Source organism: Momordica charantia (assembly GCF_013281855.1).
Source record: "Momordica charantia cultivar OHB3-1 chromosome 2 unlocalized genomic scaffold, Mcharantia_2.0 BLBB01000002.1, whole genome shotgun sequence".
Lineage (NCBI taxonomy): Eukaryota > Viridiplantae > Streptophyta > Magnoliopsida > Cucurbitales > Cucurbitaceae > Momordica > Momordica charantia.
This window is the reverse complement of record NW_028275160.1, coordinates 9,598,010-9,610,593: the sequence shown is the minus strand read 5'-3', so window position 1 is coordinate 9,610,593 and position 12,584 is coordinate 9,598,010. Positions and strand designations below refer to the sequence as shown.

The 12,584-nt window shown below is 38.5% G+C and overlaps 2 protein-coding genes across 2 annotated transcripts; both read right to left on the bottom strand.

Annotated features, from left to right (window-relative positions):
- Window positions 1–104: 104 nt before the first annotated feature.
- LOC148212778 (uncharacterized) lies at window positions 105–4,377 on the bottom strand. The gene is made up of 8 exons (XM_088120911.1): window positions 4,089–4,377; window positions 3,475–3,844; window positions 2,950–3,146; window positions 2,601–2,790; window positions 2,118–2,415; window positions 1,448–2,028; window positions 1,159–1,391; window positions 105–844 (listed from the first exon to the last, which is right to left on the bottom strand). The coding sequence occupies exons 1-8, from the start codon at window positions 4,375–4,377 to the stop codon at window positions 105–107; spliced, it is 2,898 nt and encodes a 965-aa protein (XP_087977037.1).
- Window positions 4,378–8,477: 4,100 nt separating this feature from the next.
- PHOX1 (Octicosapeptide/Phox/Bem1p (PB1) domain-containing protein / tetratricopeptide repeat (TPR)-containing protein) lies at window positions 8,478–12,268 on the bottom strand. Its single transcript, XM_022293811.2, has 4 exons — window positions 11,972–12,268; window positions 9,724–11,827; window positions 9,357–9,606; window positions 8,478–8,806 (listed from the first exon to the last, which is right to left on the bottom strand). Exons 2-3 carry the CDS (start codon window positions 11,729–11,731, stop codon window positions 9,458–9,460), a joined length of 2,157 nt encoding a protein of 718 aa, XP_022149503.1. The 5' UTR covers window positions 11,732–11,827; window positions 11,972–12,268; the 3' UTR covers window positions 8,478–8,806; window positions 9,357–9,457.
- Between the last annotated feature and the right edge of the window lie 316 nt (window positions 12,269–12,584).

Genomic DNA, 12,584 nt, shown 5'->3' with positions numbered 1-12,584 from the left:
TTTGTTCAAGACTAATTAAAATCTCTTTTTATAAACCTAGAAGTTAATGGGCTAAAATAGACTTTTGGGCTTTTTTTTTTTTTAATAGAACAAGCATACGAAAATTACAGAAGGGAATCTAGATAGTCTAACTCAAGTTGACTATTCAACTCCCCTGGCCACTCCTCAATCCAGATGCCATGATCCTGAAACCGAAGAGTCCTCTGAGCAAGCATGTGCGCTACTCCGTTGCCGTCTCTTTTCGTGAAGTTGTAGGATGCTTGAATGACTGTAGCCACCTCCATTTTGACATATTGAACAATATTTCCGGTTTCTGACAAATCCTCCACCTCATGAACGAAAAGGTTGAAGATTCTGGCAGAGTCCGTTTCCAGCTGCACTTGGCGAAGACAGATCTCCAACGCCAACCGCAGGCCCTCCGAAGCCGCTAAGGCCTCTGCATCATCGACTGACTGAACATGTTCTAGGTATTTGGTAGCAGAAGCCATCACTTGGCCTCTAAAATTTCTGATTATAATCCCTAAACCTGCATTACATTCAATAGGAGAGAAGGAAGCGTCAGTGTTAATCTTGTATACCCCTTCAATCAGTGGAAGCCAACGAGATTCTCTAGGAGTTTGGTCCCTCGGTAGAGGATTAGAATTTGCTGTCCGAAAAGCTGTGATGTAAGAAAAGGCCCAAGCAGATAGATCATTGGTTGTCCTGTCCAAATCCGGATTAAAAGCCATATCATTCCTCCGACTCCAAACTCCCCAAAGGAAAACGACTAATTCCTCAAAATCCGACCAACCCAAAACTTCATTCCAATCCCTAAGAAGAAGCAGCATGTTGTGATATGGTTGAGCTGTAGGAAGGTGAGAGAACTTAGAGTGGAGCCAATGGAATCTAACATGGCTACACTCCCAGAACAAATGGAGGTTGTCCTCCCCTTTGTGGTCACAAAAGAAGCAACAATTTAAGACATCAACTCCTCTCTTAGTAAGATTGACATCCGTAGGGAGCCTATCCAAACATAAACGCCAAATAAATACTTCGATTTTGCTGGGAATCTTCATATTCCAGAGGCCTTTCCACCACGAAGTCATAGTATTAGAGGATGAAGAAGAAGCATGTAAAAATGGTTGCTTTAATTTAGAAATTGTGAATCCGCCACGGAACCCCATGCCACCACAACATTAATGTAAAAATGGTGATTGAGAATCCGCGAGCTCTGCTTTGCAAGTAAAGCCTTATTGAAAAGCTCTAAGTCACGGAACCCCATGCCACCACAACATTTTGGTTTACATAAAGTATTCCAACCCACCCAATGGATCTTCCTATCCTTTCCACCAGAACCCCACCAGAAACGGGCAGCTAGTTGATGCAATTCATTGATAAGTTTCTTAGGCAGTCTGAAACAAGACATGGTATAGCAGGGAATCGCCTGAACTATTGCTTTAATAAGCACCTCTTTACCCCCAATCGAAAAAAGTTTACCTTTTCACCCTTGAAGGTGCTTCCACAATCCTTGATGTAATTGAAATGCATCCGTCTATTCCTTGGCATAAAGGTGGGCAGCCCAAGATATTGCTGATGGCACTCCACAAGCTTGACTGAGAGAATATCTCTTATATGACCCCTGATATCATCTTTCGTATTTGGGCTAAAAGCAAGAACTGACTTATCATAATTCACCATCTTGCCAGAAGCTATTTCATATTTCCTGAGGCATTCTTTAATGTTCAAGCCCTCCTTAGGTCGGGCCTTAAAAAAGAAGAGGCTATCATCAGCGAAGAATAGATGAGTGATAGGCAGGCTCTGACGGGCTATAGAAAGCCCAGAAACATCGTTAACGATAGAAGCTTGCTGAATAAGACTAGAGAGGCCTTCGGCACACATAATAAACAGGTAAGGCGAAAGGGGATCTCCTTGCCTAAGGCCCCGCTGGGGAATAATGTGACCTACCTTTTCACCATTAAACTTAAAGGCAAACGAAACCGAGCGAACACAATTCATAACAAGCTTCACCCAATCCCGTGCAAACCCCAACTAGAGAGGCCTTCGGCACACATAATAAACAGGTTAGGCGAAAGGGGATCTCCTTGCCTAAGGCCCCGCTGGGGAATAATGTGACCTACCTTTTCACCATTAAACTTGAAGGCAAACGAAACCGAGCGAACACAATTCATAACAAGCTCCACCCAATCCCGTGCAAACCCCAACTTCAACATAACTGCATCTAAAAAGTTCCACTCAATTCTATCATAGGCCTTGCTCATGTCAAGTTTCAAGGCTGCCCAAGAAGAGTTTCCACATTTCCTATTCCGAAGCGAACGAATGCATTCATAGTCCAATATTGCAGTATCCGTAATATACCTTCCTGGAATAAAAGCACTGTGACTTGGGGAGATGATCGCATCCAAAATACCTCTTAATCTGTTTACCAGAACCTTTGAAATGATTTTGTAACACACATTGCATAGCGAGATAGGACGAAACTCTGAAACTCTCGGTGGAGCTTTAACTTTCGGAATCAGAACTAACATGGTTTCATTCAAGGGACTCAAATCCATTTTATTATTAAGTATATTCAAACAATAGTTTGTAACATCCTGACCCACGATATGCCAAAACTTCTTGTAGAAAACGCCTGAAAAACCATCCGGCCCGGGGCTTTGCTAGGATGAATATGATTTAGGGCCCGCTTGATTTCTTCTACATTGAATTGCTTTAGAAGCTCTCGATTATGATTAGGAGAAACCCGAGCCTCAATACAACTGGTAACCTGCTCAATATCAAACGCACTTGGAGCTGAAGAAGCAAATAAGTCAGCGAAATAAGTTTCAATAATACCTGACACTTTGGTCTTATCCACCTCCAATTTTCAACTGTGATCTAGCAGTCGTGTAATTTCATTTCTTCGTCTCCGGTGAGAAGCTTTATTGTGAAACCATTTTGTATTCCGATCACCCCATTTAAGCCAAAGGTCCCTAGAACGTTGGCGCCAGTAAATTTCCTCTTCCTTAAGGAGCTGCTCCATATTAGCCTCTGCACGTTGGATGTCTTCACGATTAGGAGCATTCGGGAGATCCTGGATTGCACGTTGAAGGACACCCTCCGCCTCCTTTAGTTGTTGGTGATAATTTCCAGTTCTACGCCGTCCCCAACTAGAAAGGGTCCCAGCACAGAAGGACAATTTAGACATAAGGATTGTGGGCTCCCATCATAAATATCACTGGACCAACCATTGAGAACAACTGAATCACAGTTGGCATCCTCCAGCCACGTTTCTTCAAACCTGTACATTTTTCGAGCAAAAGTCCGAATCTCATTCCTTTTCGTTCCAAACTGCAACTCTAAAGGTCTATGGTCAGATGTTCTGTACCCCAAATGGAAGATGGAACTATTGGGGAAGAGCTCCGCCCACATTGGATTACAAAAAATTCTGTCCAGCCTTTCATAAAAATTGTTTGACCATTCGGACGACGGTTGCACCAAGTAAAAGTATCTCCAAAGAAACCCATATCCATGAGGTTACAGTCATCCACCGCTGTACTGAACTCATTGATCAGTTTCTCCTCCTTTCTTCTCCCTCCCTTTTTCTCATGATGCCTTAGAATGCCATTGAAATCACCCCCAATAAGCCAAGGTGTAGAGTCACTACCTTGCAGCCATCTCAGAAGATCCCAGGACCGACCTCTATTCTCCTTCTCCGGGTAGCCATAGAACCCCGAAAGGCGCCAACGTTTACCATCAAGATTCACCCAGCCGTCAATATGATTCTGCGAGAAGGAGAGGAGATTAAAAATCATCTCATCTTGCCACAGTAACACAATACCACCGCTTCTGCCCCTGCAATCTACCGCTAAGCAATTTTGGAAACCAAGCCGAATCTTAATATCGTTCAGTTTATTCTTTTTTGCTTCGTCTCAAAAAGAAACAAAAAAAAAGGGGTTTTTTCTCATGTACCAGGTCGTACAGACTCTGGAATGTGGAGGGGGACCCCACCCCGAACATTCCAAAACAGGCCTATCATTGTGGATGGCGGGGCTGAGAATCAGCCTCCGCCAAACTATTAATTGTCTCGCCCAATACAGGGCCCAAATCACCTCCATCTCCAGTCTTCAGTTGCTTCTGTTTTTTAATCTGACTATTATGAGTGATCAAAACCACCTCAGCAGTAATCTCCTTCCTTTTCCCCAGGGTCAATACGGACTTGGTCGGTCCTTCACCGCTCAGATGTACTTCTCCGGATTTTCTCTTCCATCCTTGACTAGGTCCTTTTCCAAAAGTCTGTGTGGGCCTTATGTTGTCTTGAGGCCCAAAAGAATTTGGAGTGAAAGCATGACCTTTAGCCCTCAGATTTTTATCCAACGTAACATTAAATTCAAAATCCATTAGCTCCTCATTAGTTTCCTGGCAGTTCTTCGTGGCCTTAAATTCAGCAATTTCAATCAAATCAGATTCTAACGGCTTGGCCATCATTCAGAATTGATTGCTCAACTAAATGCTGTGACGTGATCTTCGCCTGCCTTAGCGTGATTTCCGCTGCTGTTACACTTTCCTCATTCGGCACCCGATCTACACCTTCCTCCACCGCTCGCCGGTGGCTGGACTCCGGCCCGTCAATATCTCTCCAGTTCTCATCACGCCGGCGCCAATCTCCACGTCCGCCACGACCTCCGTTAACTTGGTGTCCTCTACCAAAACGCCCTCCTCTCCAAAACACCTCCTCCTCAGGATGAGAAACACTCTTTTTCAGTAAGGTGGCCCGCAGCCAATCCCCATATTGTTCCGGAGAATTGGTTGTAACAACCTTTGATCGCTGTTCACACTCCCGCCCAGAATGGCCAATCTTACCACACTCATAACAGAAATCTGGAAGCTTTTCATATCGAAGGGGGCACCATATATCCTTGCCGTCACTATTCTTAAGCTTTATTCCACGTCGCAATGGCTTCGATACGTCAATTTTCACTCTAACTCGAATGAAAGGTCCTGCCCAACCATCAGCTCCATCCCCTTCAATTTCCTCGACGTCTCCTAGCTTTGCTCCAAGAATGTTAGCCATTTCCGTTGAGATACATTCAAAAGGAATATTATGGATCTGGATCCAAAAGGCACAGAAGTTGAAATTCATGTCCAACGGTTGGTTTGTTGCTGTAGGCGAGGTGAGAACCAGTAACGATTTATTAAAGGTCCAAGGACCCGAACTTAGAACCCTGCTCTTTTCAGACAGAGATTTGAAAAGAATGACATAAATATTCATTCCCAAAGGTTCAAATCTTGTGGAATTGTGAACCCTCCACACCGATTTCATCACAGATCGAATTGCCTCGGCACTAATCCTTTTGCTTGTATGAAGTTTCGCCACCACACAAAGCTTCACATTGTCAGCTGTCAAAATCGGCTTTCCTCTATCAATAGTGACAGTCTCATTTTCATCGTTCGTCGATTTAAAATGTTCCCAGAGGTCCGTGATCTCATCCATTGAAAGTCAGACAAGACTCCTTCCCCTGAAATCAAAGCATAAACCTCCCCACGCTCCCATGAGAAGAGAGCACTCTCGTATAGGGAGAATAAGTTTTTTTTATAAAGATGAGGATTAAACTCACAATCTATTGGGTATCTTAATAAACTCTTGGGCTTAAGTTTTTTTCAACAAATATTTGTCACATCTCCTACCATATAATATATAAATTTGTTTCAATTCAAGATAATTCATGATAATAGCAGAGATGTTCTACCATATAATATATAAATTTGTTTCAATTCAAGATAATTCATGATAATAGCAGAGATGTTGTAGTTTGAGGGATAGAGTGTGTGGACACAGTGCATTAACTTTGTTGTGAATGTAAAGTTTATCGTTGGAGATTGAATTGTTGAATGACTGTGTTGGAGCTTCAAACATTTGAATGTTAAATGTTGAGTTTGTTTAAGTTTATTGTTAGAGATTGAATTGTTCAATGACTGTGTTAGAGTTTCAAACATTTGGATGTTGAGTTTGTTTAAGTTTATTGTTGCATTGAATTATATGTTGTTGTTGAAATTTTGAATATATTATGCTTCAAAACCCTTGCTTTGTTTGTTTAAATTTGATGTTGGAGATTTAACAATTAAATACTAATAATTATGTTGTTGGAACTTTGAATATTAAAGTCAGTACTTCTATTGTTAGTGTTTTTTTGCCAAGGATTGTATTTTTAGTTTGCTAATAAAGTTGATGACATGCAATTATTTGTGCATGAATGAAAACATATGATATAATGTCTGCTCTGATCGTGATGCTTGAAGATCTGATAAAAATATGTAATTACTTCATCTATATAATGGACATTTTTCTTATGGTCTTATATGTACATTTCTTGTTTATGTTGTGACATTGTATACATTATATTTAATTTTGAAGTTTAATGTGATTTTATTTCACTTCTATTATCCTTCATTATATTTTTTTAAAATTACGGAAAACAAGTAATATTGTAGAGTTGATAAAAAGTTCAGATTTTATTTGCTAGTGACGAAATAATAAAAGTGTCATTATATTTAACGTGCATAAAGTCACACTAAGAATAAAAAGTGGCTAACTTTTCATGTATGAAAAAAAAATTTGTTAGCGATAAAAACAATTCATCGCAATAGGAGACCAACAACAAAATATTGATTTCGTCACCAAGGGACAAAATTTCAATTCGTCACCAAACGTTGCGACGCGTGCTTTTTGGTCGTTGGAGACCAATAGCGACATCGCTTCAGCAACAAATCCTGTATCGGTTCCCTTCTCGTCGTTGATTTCTACCCACGACGAAAATACTACTTCAGAGACGAAAATATTCCATGGTGGAATGCCAATTTCTTTTTTGGTTGTGTAACCTGATTATTAAGTTGTTCATCACGTGCTTAAGATATTTTTATTGTTAATATAATTGAGTAAGTTACAGAAATATATAATATATAGTACACCTTTTTATTGTGAATAGGTCTTTCAAAAAAAAACATTAAAATATAAGTCCAATGAATAACATTTCAATTACTATTTCTTCTATTTTTTAATTTAGAAAGAAAAATAAATATGTGTATAATTATCTCTTATTTCTTATTTCTGGTTATTTCTTTATCCATAAAAAGAACAGAAGTAATTATTTCATATTTTTTATATTCTATAAACCTCTTAAATGATTTTAAATTAATTAATTATATATATTTTTTTTCAATGAGCTGTGTGCTTGTTATGTATTTTTTTAATTGTTATACAAATGAAATTATCGTGTTAAATACACCTAAAGTGAGGCAAAAGAATTGATGTGGATCAAACTGCTTGGTCAACCTAAGAGATTTCATTCATAAATTGAAAGAGAAATCTCATGCACGAGGTATATCTCACTATCCTACTCTTCGCTATTCTTAAATGAACTCTTTGTCTAACTTAAATATCGAGGTGTGTTGGACCTACCACCACATCAGTATACAAATTTTTTATGTGTGCAAATATTCCTTTGAACTTCTAACATTATGCACCCCGATCCAAATCTTGTATCAACATTTCCCTTGATATAACTTTTCATCATAGATTCATTACTTGCTATGGATTAGATCTATTCATCTTACACGAGTGTATAATATTATCATAGCATAGTCATAAATGAAACTAGAAATTAAGGTCACTAATAAAAAGTGAAATTTCGGTTAACTTTTAAAGAATTTGAATTAAGAATATTTAACTTTTTGTTTTGTTCTGTTCTTTTTTGTTTCTTTGATCAGAAATTTTTTGTTTCTTAGCTAACCTAATTTCTTCTGAATGGAATATGCTTATGCAACCGCACAACAAAATTTGTTACTATCATTAAATTATTCATACAAAAAGAGAGAGAGAAATGCAAGAAAAAAAATATATTTTTTTATATTTTTAAAAAGCTAAAGACTATCAAATGGTTATTGTTGCTTAATAGAAGATGGGTACTGAAGTATTTTTCATAAATTAGGTTTAAGGATATTTAGTCTTCATATGTTTTGATTTTTTGTAAGATAATCACAAATTTACATATATATAATTTTGTAAGTTTAGCCAAAACAAAACTCAGCGATAATTAACATATATCTCTAAGATTGTAAATTCGATCTCCCACCCCGCATGTTGTAATAAAAAAAAATTGCAAGTTTGATAAGGTGCATTTATTTGTTTTAAAACATTTCATTAATTTATAAAATGTTAAATTACAGGTTTAGTTTGTCTATTGTCCCTAGTTTTCAATTTTGTTGTTTCTAATAAATTAGAGAATTTTAAAAAAGATCGAATAAATCAAGAATTTATTAAACACAAAATTAAAAATATATCCCAAACATTTTTTAAAATTTAGAGATGTATTACACGTAAACTTGCACTTTAACCATTAAAAAATCTTTGAGAAACAAAGAATGAAAAATTTGGATGAAGTTTGTTTATCAACTGTCAATAGAAACTAAAAACCATAAAAAGAAGTTTGATAGAGGAAATATAACAACAATAATTTGCTTTTACTGTATAATTCTTTCCATCAATCTTCAAACTCCAAAACAATCAAAGTTGACAATCTGTATAACAACATGAACAATCTGCTCTTGAAATTTCACAAACACAAATTCTCTATTCAATATCGAAAATCAAATTAAAAATTAAAAATTTCTTCCTCCACCCTATCAAATCAATGATGAATAATGAATCAATATCAATCTATAGCTATTATCTTTGTTGCTGAATCTTCAATCTTCTCAAAAGAATAATACTATAAACAAACTTACACTCAGGCCAAACGACGAATTAAGATAGCGGCTGGTATTGAAACATCTGCAACCACAGAAAGAACCTGATATTAAAAACTTTGTGCAAGTCATAACTTATAATTCAAGACAAAGTAGTATACATTCTGAAATCAATGATTACATAATTGGTAAGACAAATCGAGGAAGTATAATCACAAATTGTACTGAGGATTTCAAATGAGGGAGTGAAAACACGAAATATTTACTAGAAGTCACGAGAGAGTCCCCGCTATCGATTGATAATTATATCTACTTATAAACAAGAGTCTCTATGAGCATTATAAATGAAAAGGGTATCCCAAAAGCTTATCCCTACTTTCTGTTTCTGAGAAAAAAGATCATGGAAATAGGATAAGAACTCTCCCCTGAAGGAGGTGAAAGGAGTGAAGTTTCTAATGTTTCTTCATTAAATACATTCATAGAAATAAGTGTGGATTAATTAAACTACGGTTGTTCTTTAGAATTTGATGTTATTAATTCACATCTATCAAATCAAAATAAAAGTTCTATGTATCGGTCGGAATAAGTGAAGAGCATGCTGTACTATCAAGGAGTAAAGCTAAAGGCTTCTTTACCTTTTGTCTATATGGGAAGCAGAACACCTGAAAATTGATGCAAAGAAAACTGATAGATTCCTTAAATGCCTCTACAGAATGCCCAATCATCAACAAAACTCTCAAAAATGCTCCAAAGTGAAGTGAAGTTTAGGAGCCCGACGTCGAAACAAAGGCTCAAGGCGGAAAGATGGAACCCCAAACTCCCACCTTTTAGCATCATACATTTCGTTCCATGCCTGCACAATCTCATCGATTTTGAAACCGAAACCTGAAAATGCAAAATGGTCAAGAATCAGGATATTCCATTAATAACACAAAAAAGATTGAAGATAAGTTCGACAATATCATACTAAACAAGAAACTTTGAGGCGTAATTGTCCTTTACCTTCCAGTGCAGTATCATTGGAACAATGGTTCTTTATCATAACTGCAATATCTGTTTGGGAAGCACCAGCAAGTTCAAACTTCTCTACCGCCACCTCCAAACATTCCTCCCAAGTAGGTAGTTCAATCTTGTATTCCACCACCGAACGCTCGTACAGTAAGGTGCCCCATAAGAGATATATCTGTGATCTCATGTTTGTAGCCAGCTCTTCAGCTTCATCAGCAGGTATCTCACTAAATAGTCTTTCCAATCCCATTTTTTGCAACTCAGATCTGTATTTTTCACTTTTGGAGAGTCCATTCAGGCGCTGCTCCTCCATTTCTTCCCACATCAGCATGCCCTTCTCCATGCTGTCCTCAGCCTTGTTATAAAGTTGCAAGACCTCCGCAGAAAAGTTTGAATCCAAATCGATTTTGGTTCTGCTCGCAACTGCATAATACCAGCAAAGCTTAGCTTGCTCAAACTGCTGCTGCCCAAGTGCAAGGTAACCTTCATAGAAGTCAGACTTCACATTTAGAGCTTCTTCGTATCTCATTTCAGCCTTTTTGTATTCTTTTCGTGCCCACTCATAAGCATCCTTAATCCGAAGAAGTAACGTTTCTCTCGAACCATCTTCTGGAAAGAAAACCTGCTTCCTTGCCCTGGACATGTGAACATTTCCCCAGTTGAAAAATGCTAGAGCCGCCATTTCTTGAAACTTGTCAGCAGCAATTTTGAAAATTTCTTGTGCACTATCACCTGTTACGGAGTCCTCCATTGCTTCTGAGTACAGCTTCATTCCAAGCTCATGAAGATCCAAGTACGAATCAGAATCAACCCCAACATGGTTCTTGAACAACCGTGCAAACTGGACGATCCAATCCTCGACCAAAGTTGTACCCTTTACAGACTCCTTATCTTTTTCTGTATCTCCATTCACCACGGCATTACTCCTTTCTTTATCTACCTCCGGTATCACCTCCAGGTTCTCGATATCCTTGTAGACAGGTTCCTGATCAGGACTGACTTCTGTGATGTACAATCTAAGAGAACCCTGTAACTGACCAGATGCTTCAACCGACCTCAACTCCTCCGTCGTAGTAATCGTAACCAAATCGCCCTCTTGATCTCTGTACTTCACAAGAACACCCTTCAAGCTTGGAAATCTGTCTCGAACTATCTCACGTACCAATTTCATACTGCAATTTGTAGGTAACTGCGCCCATCTTATGTCATCTCCAAAAACTAACTTCACCGTCTTTGAGACTGGTTTTTCCTCGACTGGTTGAACAGACAATTTATCTTCCTCAATAGTAACTTTTGTAACTTCCTTATCTTCAACCTGATCAGCCTGGGCCACCTGATCCACCTTCTCCTCCACAACCAACTTATCATCTGCCTTTTCCTCAACTTTCTTATTCTTCTTCTTCCTTAATTTCTCTTTAACTACCTTTCGCAGACGTGCTGCAGGAGGCAGCTTTACACTGGCCAAACCGATTTCTTTCTCATCGAAATCAATACCCTTTTCTCTCATCGTATTTTTGATACTTTCCAAAATCTCCAAAGCAGAGAGATTGTTCGCCTCCAAGCTCAAAACAGTATTCACATCTCTCAACGCCAAATCGAACCGACTCAAAGCCTCATAACACCTTGCTCTCTTCAGCAGCGCCTTGCTGTATCTCGGGTGAGCCTCCAACGCTAAATTGCACTCATTAATCGCCCGCGGATATTCGCCCAGCCCCAACTGCATATAACAGGCGGCCATGTTGCTGTGGAGATGAGCAACATCAATGTGACTTCTCGGCAAAAGCTTCAGAGCTTTCTCGTACTTTAACATGGCGCCTTCGTGATCGCGCTTCTGGAACAGACGGTTGCCTTCCTCCTTCAGCTCTTGGGACATGTTTATGAAGATGGCAGTGTCTTCATCAAACGCCTTCGAGTTCCGGTCAGACGATCGGGCAAGCTTAGGATTTGCATTTCCAGGCTTCTCCGCCACATTTTCCTTCTTCTTCCCCGTTGGCTTTCCCATTGAAATAAACCCGCAAACAACAGAGTAGCTGGTTCAGATCAAACCCTCTCTCTTCTTCCTTCTCCTCAAATCACATAAAACCGCATCTATATACCTCTGCAGAAATCACAAATTCGTGTAACATAAAACAGCAACCACGAACATACAAACCACATAAAACCAGAGAAAAATGGAAAAAAACAAAAAAAAAACAAAACAAAGCTCTCAATCGATCGAAATAACGAAACGCCGAAATCTTACTCGACAAAAAAGAACGTTCTGTTCTCTCAGGCCTCCTCTAACTCCTCCGGATCTCGATAACAGCGAAATAGAGATGAATCGCGGCCACGAACAGAACAGAGTTCGATCGTTTCCGATTCGATTCGATGGGCATGGAATTCCAGACGAGAGGGGACAAGAAATTGCAGCTTCGAGGGGAATGTACGAAGATCAATGGGGAGAAGAAGAAGCGCCCTTCTTCTAGGGTTTCGGGAATGGCAGGTCTCAACTTTTCAAAGGTCTTGTCAATGCCAATTGTCATTACCGCGCGTGTGGAAATTTTCCTTGTTCTTGTAAATTATATGAAACCGCCAAAATAAATAATAATAAAAATAGCACAGACAGATATTCGTTGACCGCTGACCCACCCCATAAAGTAGGAAACTTCAAATGTAAGATTAAATTAAACTTTTTCAAGTAGCATTTTATATTTTTTTCAATTTCAATTTTATCGATTTTTTTTTAATCTTAAATTTAGATAGTGCGACAATTTTTACCCCGTTAAGTTTGAGAATTTAGCTGAAAATTATTATTGTGTCATAGATGGACTATTGTTTTGAAAGTAATTTTGATGCAACTATAGTGTTAAATCGTA

What these genes read in the sequence shown, in the direction of transcription:
- LOC148212778 (XM_088120911.1), bottom strand. Translation starts at nt 4,377, where the DNA reads ATGGATTTTGAATTTAATGTTACGTTGGATAAAAATCTGAGGGCTAAA. An exon ending in ACAAGAAGTTTTGGCATATC is followed by an intron (nt 2,416 to 2,600) that starts GTGGGTCAGGAT and finishes TCTGGTAAACAG; the next exon opens with ATTAAGAGGTATTTTGGATG. An exon ending in TTTCGATTGGGGGTAAAGAG is followed by an intron (nt 1,392 to 1,447) that starts GTGCTTATTAAA and finishes GTCTTGTTTCAG; the next exon opens with ACTGCCTAAGAAACTTATCA.
- PHOX1 (XM_022293811.2), bottom strand. Translation starts at nt 11,731, where the DNA reads ATGGGAAAGCCAACGGGGAAGAAGAAGGAAAATGTGGCGGAGAAGCCT. An exon ending in CAATGATACTGCACTGGAAG is followed by an intron (nt 9,607 to 9,723) that starts GTAAAGGACAAT and finishes TTGCATTTTCAG; the next exon opens with GTTTCGGTTTCAAAATCGAT.